Here is a 17,685-nt window from a genome sequence, read left to right on the forward strand (position 1 = left end):
AAATAGGGGCCAGGTTGGAGAATACTGAGGTTACCCTTTAATAACTGATCTATAAAGCTCGGGCAAAGGATTTTTAACCATGAATAAAGACATAGGCTGCAACTTGTATAGATAAGTGATAATGGGTACCTTAATGGGGTAACTTAAAATACAGATTGTAATTATGGTAAAACTAAAAATATATATATTCTTTACCCCTAAGAAAGATGAATTACAAAAATGTTTTTTCTGGATTTCAGGGGCTTTGAATAACTGTGATGTAGTACAGTGAAATTTAATTACATTTCATATAAATACTTGGCACAAAATATAATTTTCACAGCATCTGGATTTATGCAGGTATGGAAGAATTAAGTCAGTGTACTGTTTGACCTTCATTAACACCATTTGCATTTATGATTAAACCATTTTGTTATTTTGTTATTAGAAATATACACCTATGTTTTGTACATACAGCTAAAAACTCAAATTACTAAATTATTATATTCTAAAATAAATACAACAAACAAAATACAACAAATACGCATTTCCAAAATAAAATGAAAATGAAACTAAACTCTAAAAAAATGACTCATGAGATTAGTGGATAAAGCTTAAATAAATAAGTTTTTCAGCATTAAAAAAAAAAAGTAACGTTTGTTTCATTAACTTGTTTTAGTCAAGTGACAACTTATTGTAAAAAGTTGGTAAAAATGAAAAACATTTTTGAGTAGGATCAAATTAAAAAAAAAAAATTAGAATATCTTAATAAAACCATTCAACCACTAAATATTAGGACAACTTTCGGATACTTTTTAAGTTGTTTAACTTAATTAAACTTTTTGAGGTCAAGCAAATCATGTAGGTTGTACTATAATAATTCAGTTGGAGCTACTTAAAAAGATGCATGCAAATTGTTTACTTAGTTTTTTTTAAGTTCAACCTTTGAATTATTTTTTTAGTGCACAAAACAAGTTTACTACAGTATTTACGGTACTCCACGTTCTCATCTTTGATGCCCCGCTACTCTAATACATTCGGCCTACGGGGACCGCAACGTCACATCCGGCCTCTTTCGGGCTTCGCAGGGCACCAGCATGGCGGATACCGGTGTGGTGGAGACGCTTCTGCGGCGGATTGAGAAGGTGGACGACGGCGTCGACAGCCTGGAGGTGGCGAACAGCCTCGGGTTGGACCACCAGGTCATCGTCGGAGCCGTGAAGAGTCTGCAGGCTCTCGGAGACGTGAGTTTCCCGGGCTGAGAGGCGGCGGAAGTCCGACTGTCACCGTCAACAGTGTTCATTGAGTGTGACTGATGCAATAACGACAGTTTTAAAGAGACGAGAGATGTCAGTCAAACCTGTTGGGACAGACGAGACAGGTTTAGTAGACTGAGTAACAAAGTACAGCACGATTCATTTACCCAGTTAGAGTGAATATTAACTCTGTTAAATGAGCTGACAGTAGTGATGGAGTGAAGCGAAGTACATTTACTCTGTGCTGTATTTAAGGACAAGTTTGAGGTGGTTGTACTTTCTGCTTATGCCACTTTCTGCATCTACTCCGCAACATTTCTGACACATATATTTACTTGATACTCAACAGCATTTATCTGACAGCTTTAGTTACTAGTTACGGCTCAAATTAAATGAACAGTGTGTAAGATTGAGGGGGAATTAGTGGCAGCAAGAGGTGAGGATTGCCGATGAAACTTCTCCTGGTTAGAACTCCTTCTGTGTTCAGGAGGTTTTTACTAGTAGCCGAATTATCCGCAGAGGTCTCTTCCTCTCCATAACAAACACGACAGGTGATACAAACCAGTAAAAACACTAAATAAAGCAGATTAACGTTATAAATCAGTGTTTCTTCAATGATGTTTGGCTCATCACAGATCGCCTGTTAGCCCAGCACCTGCTAATATGTGCTCACCTTTTCTCACCCTTTCTTTGGTAACTTAAGATTCAGATGTTCAGGAGGTTTTGACAGGGAGCCAAATAATCCACAGAGGTCTCTTCCTCTCCAAAATAAATAGAGCTGTTGATTTAAACCAGTAAAACATTGAGTAAAGCAGTTTCATATTACAAATCTGTGTTTCTCAAATGCTGTTTGGCACATTGGGAGACAGGTTGCCAGCCGAGCACCTGCTAATCTGTGCTCACCTTTTTTCTCTAATAACTCCAACTCTAAGATCCAAACGTTCAGGAGGTGTTAACTGGGAGCCGAATTATCTGTAGAGGTCTCTTAATCCCTAAAACAAACAGACCCAGTGATTTAAACCAGTAAAAACACATAATAAAGCTTTTTCATGTTACAAATCAATGTTTCTTCAATGCTGTTTGGCATGTCAGAGGGGGGGCCGTTAGCCTAGCACCTATGGGAATTGCAAAGATGGCGATATGTAGTGATGTTTTCACCTGGCGTCAATGGTATTGGATCATTGAACATTGCGTTGATATATCAGTTCATACTGATGTACTGTTACACTCCTTATTATACTACACACTTTCATTTAAGTAACATTTTAAATGTGGTACATTTCCATTTACATGTTTTCTCTCCGCTGTCCGTCCAGTTGATCTCAGCCGAGCTGCGCTCCTCTAAGCACTGGGAGCTGACGGATGAGGGCAGAGAGATAGCCGAGCAGGGCAGCCATGAAGCCCGGGTCTTCAGCTCCATCCCGCTGGAGGGTCTGGCACAGAGTGACCTCATGGTGAGTGATACAGGAGGTTGTGACGCATCACCTGCTGGGCTGACACTGGTGGAAACATTCAGCCTGGTTTGATCAGGTGTGAACACAAAAAGGAAGAGTAGCTGCTCTTAAAAGAACTCCCAAGTATTTATTTAAACAGGCCTCATGTGAAGTGCATATGTTTGGATTTTGTGTTTCACTGAGAGTTCATCTCGGTCTGTAGGACATTAAACAGACTTCTTTCCACTATTTTTACAGGCAAAACAATAAATGAAATGCAAGAATTGTCGAATTAATCAATAATGAAAATTGATATCCAGATTTGCTGGATAAATCTGTGGTCTGTTGCCTTTTAGTGGCGGAGGGATGTAACACAAGCTGTCCACATTTATATGTTTGCTGCATTCTGTTACATTAAAACAAGTGCTCGTTCTTCTCTCCAAATTGGAAGAATATTAATTTGAAACCCAGATTTTTCTCCCCTTTTTTTTTTAAAGATATAACGCAGCATAACTCATAGTTAAAGTAATTAATTTTATGCTACTTATCCTTTATTCATTGTCACTTTCTCCCTCCCGAGTTTGTTAGAAAATACAAGTCTAGCACGGAGTTATGATACTGGATAAGAAATAATGAAGTCAGAGTGGAAACATTTGTTTACAGCCACAAGTTTTATCTTTTAACCTCCTCCACTCTGCGAGCACTACAGTGTCCTTGGCTGACATTGCTGTCTGTCAGAGGCTGTAGCAGACTGAGCTTTAAAGCTGGAGTTAAGATACTGATTAATTTGGGTCCAAAGTTGGGCTAAATTTAGGCAAAGGTAAAACTAGCATTGCCACATTCACAGGGGTCCCTCAACCTCTCACTTCAAGATATCTGAATGACAATGGGTTCTGTGGGTAACCACAAGTCTCAGCTTAACAGACATGCCCACTTTGTGCCATGTGGTTTTTCTCATGCTGTACAAACGTGTTATTTTGGCCTATTGTACATATATATTTCTGCATATTGGGTCCTTAAACAGTCTTGAAATTGCACAAATTGGGTCTGACTGGAAAGCTGAGACTCTTGTGGATTCATTGAGGTCAGATTAATCATGTGTGATGATATTAGTCCCTATAGCATTCATGTCCTCCTAGGGAGACCTTGTATTTTTTTAAACTTGACCTCACTGTATAAAATGACCTATTGTGACCTGAAGGATAATCGCAGTCTCATGAAACTTTACAACCACAAACAAGAGACCTCGGGCATTCTGTGGATGGTTGGCTTTCATAGGCATATCGAAAATAAGGGAGTTTTTTAGAAGCCTCCAGAATCCAGTAGCTGAAAAATGCAGTTCTTACAGAAATCTCCAAATGTCATAATGGTTTTGACGTCAAATCACAGCATTGATTTTGCTACGGTGTTCCGCAAGGTCTTGGTTTCTTATTTGGCACCAAATATGTATAAAGAATGGTAAAATTATGAGACATAATTAAGCATGGAAATGGACAACATTTACTTCTATCTTCGTGATCTAAAACCAGATACACTCTCTTTATTCTGAATCAGCACCTAACCAAAACACAATGTGTATGACATAGCTGTGATTGGAAAAACCTAACGCACATTGCTGAGCTGCATCTTAAATTAATCTTAAATTATTCTTCACCACTTTTGTGTGGCATATACTGTTAACCTGCTGTGTCCCCCTAAACATCCACTGTCCCTCCTAAAAAAGACAAAAATGGGTTCATGGTGAGGAGGAGGGGAGCGGAAGAGGTTTATATCCGGTTTTTAAAATATGAGTGGTTAATAAGAATCTATATCTCTCCTTACAAGGTGCCTTTAATGTCCTTTCACATGTGATTCTAAATGTTTAATGTGTTTATCTCCGTGCAGAAACTGTCCTTCGGGAAGATCGGCTTCAGCAAGGCCATGTCCAACAAGTGGATCAGATTGGACAAAGCATACGAGGGCGGCCCGAGGATATTCAGGACTGTACGTGTTAAGTCAGCTCTGTTATCTTTACTGGTCTTTATCAGTCTGAATGAGGTGTGTGTGACAGTGTGGTTGTGTCGGTCCCCAGGTGGAGAGCATAGAGGACCAGGTCAGAGAGAAGCTGCTGCTGGTGCAGAAAGGAAACACCTCTGAGCTGGAGGAGAAAGAGAAGAATGAGCTGAAGAAGAGGAAGCTGCTGTCTGAAGTGTGAGTGGTTGTCATGTACCTGCGTCTACCAATAGGTGGCAGCAGAAGGTTTGGTGTGGTTTCCTTCAGTCAGCATGAGGTTGGGGTCAAATCTGAAACTGAACTGGAGGAGTGATTGTAATTGTTCCGATATGTCCTGCTCCTGTTGCCAGCGTTCGTTATCAAACTCCTCATGAGACCAGAGTTTGGCAGAAATACGGGATCGGTTCTTGGCGTCTGTGAGAGCTGATGGTGGCCAACATTTCATCAGACGGTGGCAGACGGCGTTTTGTTAATGGGATTAAGACTGGAATATTTCCATTTTCATATAATCAACTCAAACACATAAATTGTCCTAGTAGACATTGTTCCTGTGCAAGATGTAATTTGATTTTAGTAACGTCCAGGTCTGATAAGCCTGGGGAAAAAGGAGCATGGAGAACGCACAAGGATGAATGCACTTTGGGTTTTGGTGTTAACCTACTAAAATAAACTCTGGATTGATACCAGGCTGCATTTCCTTCCAAAATCCTCTTACTCAGAAATCTCTCATAAACTGGCAGCCAGAGTGCAGATGTACCGAGCTGATATAACCGAGCATATTTCTCCTGGGGGAAGATTTGATCAGGAAATAGTGACCACTGAGAATGAAAAACAAGAAACCAAATATGCCACAGAAATACACACATACACACATGGCCTTTATTCACATTCATGTGAGGAGTTACAGAAAAACTGTCAGGAGCAGATTTATTATGTAAAGAACTGTGTCATGCATTAAATTCAGCACCACAAATCTAATTTGATTCTGCAACAAAAAAGGAAAAGTGGCTCTGCTCTCTTGTTTTTTTGTTTTTGGTTTAAAATGAAAAACAAGAACTGGTTTGTTTTGCTTTTAAATTACAAATGAATTATGAATTATCCAGTGATACCCGGACCATCACCTCTAACATGAAGCCACCGTCAATGTCAAGTGATTTTTCTTTCTGTGTTCAGGACGGTGAAGTCGTACTGGATCACTAAGGGCAGCTCCTTCAGCACCACCATCACCAAACAGGAGACGGAGCTCACTCCTGAGATGATCGCCAAGTGAGTACAGCTGCTTCTTAATTAGTCTCATTTGTGTCCCGTCTGCCCTCCTCCGTGCGTTTGTGTGTGACGGTGTGCAGGGCGTCAGACAGAGGACACAGAGAAAACTCCGCCCATTAAAAGGGGACACGTCCAAAGATGTGGACTTTGTCCTAAAGGCAGGGCGGGACAAAATAACCGTGATTAATAAAAACATGACTTAGTGAAAGCAAATGTTTGATTTAGACTGACATGTCGGCCACATAAGGACGAGATATGTGAGTCCTGGAAGATGTTAAGTGTGTCAGAAATTCTGTCGTTGAAATTCAAGGTTCTTAATGGTCTTGTTAAAGATGACCTTCCTCTGTTTTGTGATGCTTTTCTCATTAGAAGTTAAACCAGCTATGCAAACACACAGGTGCTTTTGATTTCTCATTTTACATTTATAATTGTCATCTAAACATATGTTAGCGAAAGTTTTAGGCGATCTGTAGCAGCCACTGTCTCTGTGAGAATTAAAAAACAAGGATAAATACCTCATGCTCATAATACAGCTGAGCATGAGGTATTAAAATGAAAAGGTTCCCATGAACTCATATCACAGAGCGGATTTAGCTAAAAGCAGCAGATGTTCCTTCTTCCCAAATACCTCAAACGTTTGTTCTTGTGTTCATCCTAGATCTGATGCTCTGAATCATCTCCGCTGCAGATTAAAAATGCTCAAATGATTTGGAACAAATAAAATGTATCGTGGAAATCCTGCTGACTGTAAAGAAGCAGGGGTGCTGTAGTTTGCCTGTTTAACTCCTCCTGTAACAACTCTTGTTTTCACCTGCTTGTGTTTCAGTGGCAGCTGGAAAGAGAAGAAGTTCAAGCCCTATAACTTTGAGGCGATGGGCGTGGCGCCGGACTGTGGCCACCTTCACCCACTGCTGAAGGTGCGGACACAGTTCAGGCAGATCTTCCTGGAGATGGGGTGAGTGGATGTAAATGTCAGAGTAAAAAAAAATACACACTTGTGTTGATTTTGCTCGCTACTTTTTTTTTTATTTCGTCTCAGTCCTGAGTCAAATGTCCCTGTTCGTTTTAATCAGCCTCCTCCTGCTTTTCAGTTAGGTGCACCCAAAATTTTTCACCACACCTTTTGGCACTGCAGTAATATTAACACACACACATTAAAAAGAAGAGCCCACACAAACTGAACTGTCTGCCTCCTGTAGCTTCACAGAGATGCCAACCAACAACTTCATCGAGAGCTCCTTCTGGAACTTCGACTCCCTGTTCCAGCCGCAGCAGCACCCGGCCAGAGACGCACATGACACCTTCTTCCTGTCTGGTGAGGCCGTGTGTGTTTCGTACATTCCTCTCTCTGCATCTCGTCATATCCAAGTCACTTATGATCTTTACTCCAAATGTTTTTTATTCTCAGACCCAGCTCTCGCCCATGAGTTCCCACAGGACTATCTGGAGAGAGTGAAGAAGGTCCACTCAGAGGGAGGCTACGGCTCCCAAGGGTGAGACAGAATCACACGTTAAATTAATCTGCTCTGAATGAAGCCTGTGACGATGTGATCTAACATCCTGCCGTCGCCCAGGTACAAATATGACTGGAAGATAGAGGAGGCTCGGAAGAACATCCTCCGCACTCACACTACAGCCGTCAGCGCACGCATGTTGTATAAACTCGCACAACAGGTGAGTCCCACATGCAGAGCACACACTGGAGGAGGAGGTCTGGAGGAGGCATACAACCACGAGGCAGTAATTCTAGTTTTGTAAAATTAATTTAGAATTTAATTCTCAGTGGCATTAAAAAACTTTCTTGAATCTCAGTTGCCTTTAGCTGTATGAACCCTGTTTTACCTCTTTTAGGAAACCAGCACTTGTTTCCTAAATGCATCTTAAGGCTTACCCTGTAAACACACAGCTGTCTTTTTGGATTCACCTTTGGATGAACTACAGCGCGGGCTGCGAGCCAGGACACTTGGCTGACCTCACTAATGCTCTTGTGACTGAAAGGGAGTAAATCCCTGCAGCCGGTTTCCAAACTCTTGTTAAAGTCCTTCCTAGAAGAGCGGAGGCGTCACAGCAGCGGATACTTTTGGACTGAGACGTTGACCAGTAACGTGGGTCTAATGTTCAGGCGTCTACGTACTTTTGACCATATAGGGTATGTGCTAGTGATAGGCGGTTCGACCCACAGCCCACTTGCAGGTCAGGCGGTTCTGGTAAGCTTGTTAGAAAATATCACAGGTTTCGGGCAGGCGGGTCTTAAAGCGATAAAGCAGCATTCTGAGTAAGTTATTAATAACTTTCAGAGACACTGTCCAACAACCCAAATTCCACCTTCTCTTCCCCCTGTCTTCGTCTCTCTGACACAACATGCAGTGTTATCATCAGCTCTGCTGTGCTCAGGCTCTGTTATTCGTCTTTTGACCAGAAAAAACTGTTGAAGTCCGACATAGTGAAATCTCTCCAGTCATAATGTCTTGTAAAAATGTTTCCCTCTGCAAATATGTAGGCCTAACACCATGTCCTGACAGCAAGCGCCTCTCTGTCCACACTGAATCAGTCCTGTAACATCATGGAAACAAACTACTGTAAATGGACCTGCAGTTGTGTAGCACTTTTTTAGTCTTTCAACCACTCAAAGCACGTTTACACTACGAGTCACATTCACACAGCGGTGGCCGAGGCTACCATACAAGGTGCCACCTGCTACTCAGTAACAATTCACACGCACAAACACACCGAAGGAACAGCCATCGGGAGCAATTTGGGGTTCAGTATCTTGCCCAGAGGAGCTTGGGATCACATTGCGCTCTACCTCGGAGCCACAGCTGCCCCAAAAGAAACTCGGACCCAGAATCAGGTCGTCTGCAAGTGATTTAGCACCAGGTTCTCCACAAACATGCTGTGCGAGATAGAAGAGTGGCGACTATCGTCCAGCCGCACCCCAGCTCTCTCACAAATGGCTCTTGTCACTGACCGAGGCCAGTTCTCCAGGGCCAGTCAAAGATCCATGGCGCTATGGTATTGTTAGGTCTAGGTGGGATTCTGACTTAGAGGCGTTCAGTCATAATCCCACAGATGGTAGCTTCGCACCATTGGCTCCTCAGCCAAGCACATACACCAAATGTCTGAAGCTGTGGTTCCTCTCGTACTGAGCAGGATTACTATTTCACCTACACATCATCAGTAGGGTTAAACTAACCTGTCTCACAGCGGTCACTGTACCTATCAGCTGTTCATTCAAGATCACACTTAAGCTGTAACCATTTACAAAATGGGTGTGCACTTGCTGTCTTCGTACATACTTCGTACTTTTTCAACAGAAGACACGTCTTATATTGTGATATTTACTGGAAATGACACAGCAAGTAGGAACCAGAAACTCTCAGCAGTGGGTTGCGGGTTTACAAGTTGGGTTCAAGTCATTGATTAATGCATATGTTCATGGGTCTGGAGGGGTGGACTGGTGCGGGCCTTTAAAACCCCTGACCTGTGCATCACTACAATATACCGTACATGTGTTGTTTATGAATAAAGTTCTCCTCTTTCCATCTCATCACCCTCATGTCAACCCATCCAGGAGAAGTTCACCCCCGTCAAGTATTTCTCCATCGACCGGGTGTTCAGGAACGAGACGTTGGACGCCACCCATCTGGCCGAGTTCCACCAGATAGAGGGGGTGGTAGCCGACTACGGCCTCACACTGGGAGACCTGATGGGAGTCCTGCATCAGTTCTTCACTAAACTAGGTCAGCAGGGCTCCAAGACACTGAAGAAGTCAGCTGAGGGGTTTTATGAGGGCAGTTCAGATGTTTCTGAGGAGTTGTTATGCTTTTAGATGTTTGTGTAAAACAAGCAAATACACACAGTCATAACACATCAGTTAGTGGTTGCATTTATTTTAAACAGGCAGCTACTCTGAGGCTGCGAGCTAGACTGTTTTACCAAAGCCATGAAATACAGGTGGTGATAATATTTTCGGTTGTGTCTGCCTTCACACAAACTTCCCTTTATTGTGTCTTTTTCTAGGAATCACCAAACTACGCTTCAAGCCTGCCTACAACCCGTACACAGAGCCCAGCATGGAAGTGTTCAGCTACCACGAAGGTACAGTACAGACCCTCGAGATGGTCTAATAAATAGTTGGGTGAGATGCCCAAATGTTTTTTTTCTAAAACAGTTAAAGGCTCTCTGCTCTACAAAGGCAAAAATCAGTGACACTATATGAGATTAAACATGAGCTCAGATCTGAATCTTTTTTACATCTGTATCAGGTGAAAGATAGCTGTGAGATAGATTAGATTAGATTAGATTAGATTAGATTAGATTAGATTAGATTAGAAAGCTTGAGGAAACTCACTGGCCACCATGAGCAACTCACCGATACACACCAAGATACACTCACTGGCCACTTTATTAGGTACACCTTGCTAGTGCCATGTTGGACCCCTTTTGTTTCCAGAACTGCCTTAATTCTTGGTGTCATAGATTCAACAAGGTGCTGGAAACATTCCTCAGAGATTTTGGTCCATATTGACATGATGACATCACATAGTTGCTGCAGATTTGTCGGCTGCATATCCATGATGATAATCTCCCGTTCCAGCACATCCCAAAGGTGCTCTATTGGACTGAGATCTGGTGACTGTGGAGGCCATTGGATACAGTGAACTCATTGTCATGTTCAAGAAACCAGTTTGAGATGATGTGAGCTTTGTGACATGGTGCGTTATCCTGCTGGAAGTAGCCATCAGAAGATGGGTACACTGTGGTCATAAAGGGATGGACACGCTCAGCAACAATACTCAGGTAGGCTGTGGTGTTTAAACCATGCTCAGTTGGTACTAAGAACATCTCCCCCACACCATTACACCACCAGCAGCAGCCTGAAGCGTTGATACAAGGCAGGATGGATCCATGACGCTAAATTCTGACCCTACCATCTGAATGTGGCAGCAGAAATCCAGACTCATCAGACCAGGCAACGTTTTTCCAATCTTCTATTGTCCAGTTTTGGTGAGCCTGTGTGAACTGTAGCCTCAGTTTCCTGTTGTTAGCTGACAGGAGCGGCACCTGGTGTGGTCTTCTGCTGCTGTAGCCCATCTGCTTCAAGGTTGGACAAGGTGTTGTTGCTTCAGAGATGGTCTTCTGCAGACCTTGGTTGTAACCAGTGGTTATTTGACTTCCTGTTGCCTTTCTATCATCTTGAACCAGTCTGGCCATTCTCCTCTGACCTCTGGCATCAACAAGACATTTTGGCTCACTGGATATTTTCTCTTTTGGGACCATCCTCTGTAAACCCTAGAGATGGTTGTGCTGAAAATCCCAGTTTCTGGCACCAACAACCATGCCAAGTTCAAAGTCACTTAAATCACCTTTCTTCCCCATTCTGATGCTCAGTTTGAACTTCAGCAGGTCGTCTTCATCATGTCTACATGCCTAGCTGCTGCCATGTGATTGGCTGATTAGCTGTTTGCGTTAACAAGCAGTTGAACAGGTGAACCTAATAAGCGGCTGGTGAGTGTATAATCAACAGATGAGACCTAATCTGAAAGTGTTCATTAAAAATCTGACAGCTGCTGGAACAGAAGACCCTCTGAGTGGTTCAGAAGAACACTGAGGCATCCTGAGTCGCTGACTGAATGCAGACATTTTCAGTTTGGCCCTTGTTGCTTTGCTACAGTGACCTCAAGTGACCTCTGGAGTTAGGCCGATCACTGAGCCAGCCTTTCTGATTATCTTATTGATCCTGTTTTTATCATCTGCAGTGATGCTGCCTTGACTGAGCCTTCTTGAACACAACATCACTGTTCTGTTTCCAGAGCGTTAGCTACAGCTGAATGTCCTCAATCTGTCATATGTAAATGAAAAATATCGACCTGATGAAGGGGCAGCTAGGAAATCCCACCTTGTTATTCTTCAACTAAATCAGGCAGCAGCTAAATCCAGTCACGATGGAGGAAACCTCAGCTAACCTCCTGCTGATGGAGACTAGCTAAGCAGATCACGAGATCACAGAAGCTGCCGTCTCGGCTTTTGACACTGATTAAATTCATGTCATGTGAGGTTATGCTACCTGTAACTCACATATGTAAAGCTGGAGTGCAGGACGTTTACATATAAATAAGTATCCGTTACATTCATACCCTGTCAAACAAGTTCACACAGCAAAATCGATTCTGATTCGAATGGCACAATGGCAAAAGGAGGCACATTTGTCAGCTTCTTGCTCCAGTATACTGTGTGCCAAATAAGGGTGGGCCATATGGCCAAGCAAAGAACCCCAGACATCCCTCTCCCCAGCAACGCTTTCCAGCTCCTCTTGGAGGACCCCAAGGCGTTCCCAGGCCAGACAAGATGTATAATCCCTCCAGTGTGTTCTGGTTCTGCCCCAGGCCTCCTTCCAGTGAGACCTGCCCAGAACACCTCTAACAGGAGGCGCCCAGGAGGATCCTGATCAGATGCCCGAACCACCTCAACTGACCCCTTTAAACAAGGAGCAGTGTCTCCACTCAGAGCTCCCTCCACATGTCCGAGCTCCTTACCCTATCTCTAAAGCTGAGCCCACCCAGACACCCCACAGAGGAAACTCACTTTGGCCACTTGTATCTGCAACCTCATTCTTACGGTCACTACCCAGAGCTCATGACCATAGGTGAGAGTTGGGACGTAGATGGACCAGTAAATCAAAAGCTTTGTCTTCCAGCTCAGCTCCTTCTTCACTATGACAGTCCAGCACAGCAAGTGCGTCACTGCAGATGCTGTGCCAAACTGCAGATCCATCTCACGCTCCATTCTACCCTCACTCGTGAACAAGATCCCGAGATACTTAAACTCCCTCGCTTGGGGCAGTAACTCTCTCCCAACCTGGAGGAGGCAGTCCACTGGTTTCCGCCAGAGAACCATGGCCTCAGATTCAGAGGCACTGACTCTCATCCCAACCACTTCACACTCGGCTGCAAACCACCTCAGTGCCTGCTGGAGGTCATCGTGTAATAAAGCCAACAGAACCACATCATCTGCAAAAAGCAGAGATGCAATTCTGAGGTCCCCAAACCGGACTCCTTCCTCCCCCCAGCAATGCCTTGAGATCCTGTCTATGAATATCACAAACAGGATCGGTGACAAGGGACAACCCTGGTGGAGTAGTATGCAGAGTATGTGGACACAGCTTTCATTTTGGTCATACAGGGATCGGATGGCTTGTATCAGCAAACCCCAGTACCCCACAATCCTGCAGTACTCCCATAAGACTCCCTGGGGGACGCTAATTTTTTTTCCTACTATGGCGAAGGCATGGCTCACCCTACTCTCCCTCTGATTGGCTAGTAGTCATTGCCTTTTTTGGCTGGATTGGTTAGGTTTAGGCATGAGGAATGAGATTGGTTAGGGTTAGTGTAAGAATGTCAGGGAAAGTCAATCAGAGGCAGAGTAAGGCAGAGTCGGGCGGGTCTTGCCTTCGCCATCCTAGGGGGGAAAAAACATGCCTGGGGGACAGGGTCGTAAGCCATCTCCAAGTCCACAAAACACATATAGACTGGATGGGCAAACTCCAATGACCTCTCCAGCAGTCCCACAAGGGTTTAAGAGCTGGTTTACTGTTCCATGGCCAGGATGAAGCCGCATTGCTCCTCCTGAACGTCTTCAACAAAGTAGATCAAATGCACAAAGGAGTTGAAAGAATACATTTGTCCATCAATCCAATTCTGTGAAGATCACCTAAAGGCTGTACGTGCATTTTGAGGATGTTTCTAGGTTCTATGATTTATTTTGGTATCTTTTTATCTGCAGGCCTGAAAACTTTTAATCATCAGCATCTCTCTGCCATTCTGCTATTTTTTGGTGTGTTTTTTCCACCAGCTGTATAATATAATTTGTTTCTGTCCACACTACAGGACTACAGAAGTGGGTTGAAGTGGGAAACTCGGGGGTGTTCAGACCAGAGATGCTGCTGCCGATGGGGCTCCCTGAGGACGTGTCCGTAATCGCCTGGGGACTTTCTCTGGAGAGGTGAGCGCACAACACTCACTGTGAAACCACAAGCTGCGTTCAGGGGCTCAGTAGTTTGGCAGGTTCAGAAGTGACCTGCATTTTGAAAAACAGGAGCACATCTGTGCAAACTTCCCCTTGTTATTAATCTCTTTTCATTCAAGGATTAAAGGTGTGATCTAGTCTGCAGACATCAGCAGTGCTCTCGCTGTGCAGCTGCTGAGCTCACATCTTTCTGACCTACATCTTACATGTTAAAGTTTCTTGTCTGAAGAGGATTAATCCTGTTTATGACTGATTTCAGTTTACTAGTTACATTATTCATTTGAATTATTATATTAGAATTATGTTCGCAGTTACATATAAAAGAGATGGTAATTTTGGAGCTTCCCAAGATTATGGTTGGTAATAATTTAGCGCCGGCAGCCTGTTTATTACTGATGAGATTAACAGGGTTAAAGCTTCACACATCCGTGGGGGAAAAAGCGTATATTGAAGATTGATCTCTGATTTAATGAATCAATAGCAGGTCATTCAAATGAAGATTGATTTGAATCAGATGAATCGATTAGTTTAACCTAATGCCTTTTATCTGGTGTTTCTAGAGTTGTGTTTATTTGCAGACACATAAGGAACTGCTAATATGTGATATTTCTTAAGGGGAGTCTGGTGTAATATTTTCCACCAGGAGCAGGATGGGAAAAAAATCTCAAAAGAAATGTAGTTGTAGCTGTAAGAAGAGGCCCTGCAAGATCCCCAGTCTTTGTTAAATCTTATAGTCCGTGACTTAAAACTCACATTGTGTCAAGATGTGAGGGTGTCAGACTTCAGTCTTTTAAAGTATTTTTAGAATAGTCTCAAACTAAACCTCACCATGAGGGTCTTTGATTGTCACGCTGCTGCTTTTTATGGAGAGTACTTTGTGTTTAAATCTGGTCATATCTGAGTTTTAACTGAGGACAACTGTCATGGTTAATAACTTCAGAGCGAGTGAGTTGTGAAAGGCTCATAATCCACAGAGAGTAATCCTCCTCTCCCACCAAAGACCTGGAATAGACACAGCACAAACCCTTCAGTCTCTCACTGAGCCTTCTCCTCTGACCCGCAGGCCCACCATGATTAAGTACGGCATCAACAACATCAGAGAGCTGGTGGGACACAAGGTGAATCTACAGATGGTCTACGACAGCCCCGTATGTCGACTTGAGTCCTGAGGTCCCTCCAACATTTTTATGAATGGACCCATCTTGCCTTCCCCTGGGATACCTCTTTTCTACGTCTCACTCTAGTTATTCTCTCCAGTCCGAGCTCGGCCAGTAAAACCAGTTGGTCTGAAGCAGCAGACAGATTTTCTTCTTCAGAGGGCCGTAACACACAGGAGGACGTCATACTCCGCTGCTGAACAAAACATCAGCACGAGTCTCAACTTTGTTACATACTAAGAACAGATTTCTTCTTTACATCACCCTGCCCCAGTTACTACAGCAGATGACCCACCTGTACAGGGAAAATACGACTTTTGGATTGTGACAAATGTTCAATAAAAAGTTTTTTCCAAATATCATCACTCTGTGACTCCTGTGTTTGTTGATAGATAGGTTTTTTGAAATGGGGTTGTTTGACGTACTTATCCAGAGTCAGTTCATCAGCTCTATCCAGTCACCAGAAAAAATGCTGGTATTGTACCTTTCTGCAAACCACAGATATGTTACAGTTGTACGTTTCATATGTATCATGTTAACATTTCTAAAGTGACATAGTGCACGAGCTGACTTTGTCATCAGGAGGTGGAGAGTTTGTAAAAATGTGCCGCCTAGACATCAAATTAAAACACGTTTTAACGTTCCATCAACTAAAATGTGCATCGTATGTCGACGACCTGGTGCTTTTTCCTCTAAATTTTGTTGGACTAAAGTAGCGGTGGCCTCGAGGTTTCTCCAGCAAGGCTAGCTATGGTTTCTATATTGTAAAAAGAAAGTCTTGGAGGATTTAATGGTGTGTGGACAGATTAATTTGCTTTCACCACCAACGCTGCAGAGTTAGGTGAAATCTGGGGAATCAGCACCGCTACAACTAAAAGTGATGATTTAATTATAGGTTTCCTGCTGCTAGTTGAGAAACATTTTCACGATCTGACAACAGCAAACTGTAGAAACGAGAGAGAGGAAGCATAATCAGTAGGGGAACAGGAAGATTTTTGAATGTGACTAATTTTACAAAGTGATTACTGGACATTTTATATCTAGTTGTAGGTTTGTTGTGTCTGTGAGGGAAACGAAGCTGTGGCTCCGTTTGTAAATCCTGGGACGTGGGATTACAGCTGACCTTCTTTAACGACCTCCTGTCCTTAAATGTTTACAGTTGTATATCTGGCACTGTGTTAACATGTTAATGCTGTTTTATAGACATTTTAAAGATGTGTGAACAAATCTAGGAGTGGAAACATGTTGAAATACTTATTTCTTTACTTACATCTAATCCCCTGTAATCCTTCATCATGTTATCACTTTTTTTTTATTTACAATTTTATTTTATAGAACGTTTAATACAGTTGATGTCTTATGAAGTTTTCTTCATTTCACTGCTTTAGACTCCAGTTCAGAGACAGTTCAGTGATCATATTAACAAAGTAAGCTCTTGCTGCAAGAACTGACCACATGATATTAGCTGGACATGGTTCAGTCTGCAGAGGAACAGAACATCCCAGAATCATTTCACTTCTGACCAAAGAAGGTTTGGATAAAGAAAAATCTCCTGTTTTGCATTTTAAATGTGTTTTTAGGCCGATCAGCAGCATTAAAATTTAGTTCAGTATTTTTTAAAATAGTGATGCACTGATTTATCGGCCAAACATCAGTATCATTTGAAATTCACCCTGTTAACTGCTGCGATTAGTCTATCAGCAAATAAGATGATATTCACCAATGGTAGTGGCAGATGTGTTTCTGTTGTGTCACAATACTGTTCAGGCTAAAAAGCAGGGACCAGTTGCACAAAACACCCAAAGCTTTCTCCTTAAGTAGGGCACTTTAGCTGAGGGACTTAAACAGTTGCACAGAATCCCTTTAAGGTTTCCTTCATTAGGGAAAAACTCACAGAAAACTCTTCTCTGGCTGTGTTAGTTTTTTTAATTTATCACCATATCACCATGTTGCAGTTAAGACAGAGTCAGAGGTACCTTAAGGTTTTGTTTTTTTACCTTGCTTTAGTTGATAAGGTCTTTTGTGTAATGGTCTAGGGATTCCTTAAGTGTAAGGATAAACAAATACTTAGGTGAACAGGAAACCTTAGGGAGAAGACTTACGAGTGTTTTGTGCAACCGATTTTACTTTGAGGAAACCTCAACCAGGACCTGGAGCAAAATCTTAACTTAAGGTGTTTTGTGCAAGCGGCCCCTTGAGACTAATGCTGTCCTGTCGTCCCGGAGACAACAGAAAACATGTTTGGGATGAACAGAGATATTCTCTGGGAACTTACAATCAACACGACAGGGAACACACTCTATCATTGTCCTGATAATGCTACATCATAAACAACAAAGCCACATTGACACCAGCAGGAGAGCGGCTAATTAACGTTAGCTGTTAGCAGCCAGTGGCTAAAACTAACCGCTAACAAAGGTTGCATTAAGTTTCATTATTTTTATAATGTGAAATCTGTTTTCTACAACTTATAAAACGGAAAAAAATGATGTATTCAATAAAGTTGAATTGATAAAAAAAAATTCTACTTAGAAATATCCATGCATTATAAATGTCAGTACACATGAAATTACTCAG

General features: G+C 42.6%; 1 protein-coding gene across 1 annotated transcript; it reads left to right on the forward strand.

The window, feature by feature from the left end:
• Positions 1–1,033: 1,033 nt before the first annotated feature.
• Positions 1,034–15,470, forward strand: farsa (phenylalanyl-tRNA synthetase subunit alpha). The gene is made up of 13 exons (XM_033643759.2): positions 1,034–1,223; positions 2,552–2,689; positions 4,553–4,651; positions 4,740–4,858; positions 5,834–5,926; positions 6,753–6,881; positions 7,126–7,241; positions 7,335–7,419; positions 7,501–7,600; positions 9,498–9,666; positions 9,947–10,024; positions 13,813–13,927; positions 15,015–15,470. Exons 1-13 carry the CDS (start codon positions 1,077–1,079, stop codon positions 15,118–15,120), a joined length of 1,494 nt encoding a protein of 497 aa, XP_033499650.1. The 5' UTR covers positions 1,034–1,076; the 3' UTR covers positions 15,121–15,470.
• The last annotated feature ends 2,215 nt before the right edge of the window (positions 15,471–17,685 follow it).

The sequence above is a fragment of the Epinephelus lanceolatus genome, chromosome 18 (assembly GCF_041903045.1).
Source record: "Epinephelus lanceolatus isolate andai-2023 chromosome 18, ASM4190304v1, whole genome shotgun sequence".
Classification (NCBI taxonomy): Eukaryota; Metazoa; Chordata; class Actinopteri; order Perciformes; family Serranidae; genus Epinephelus; species Epinephelus lanceolatus.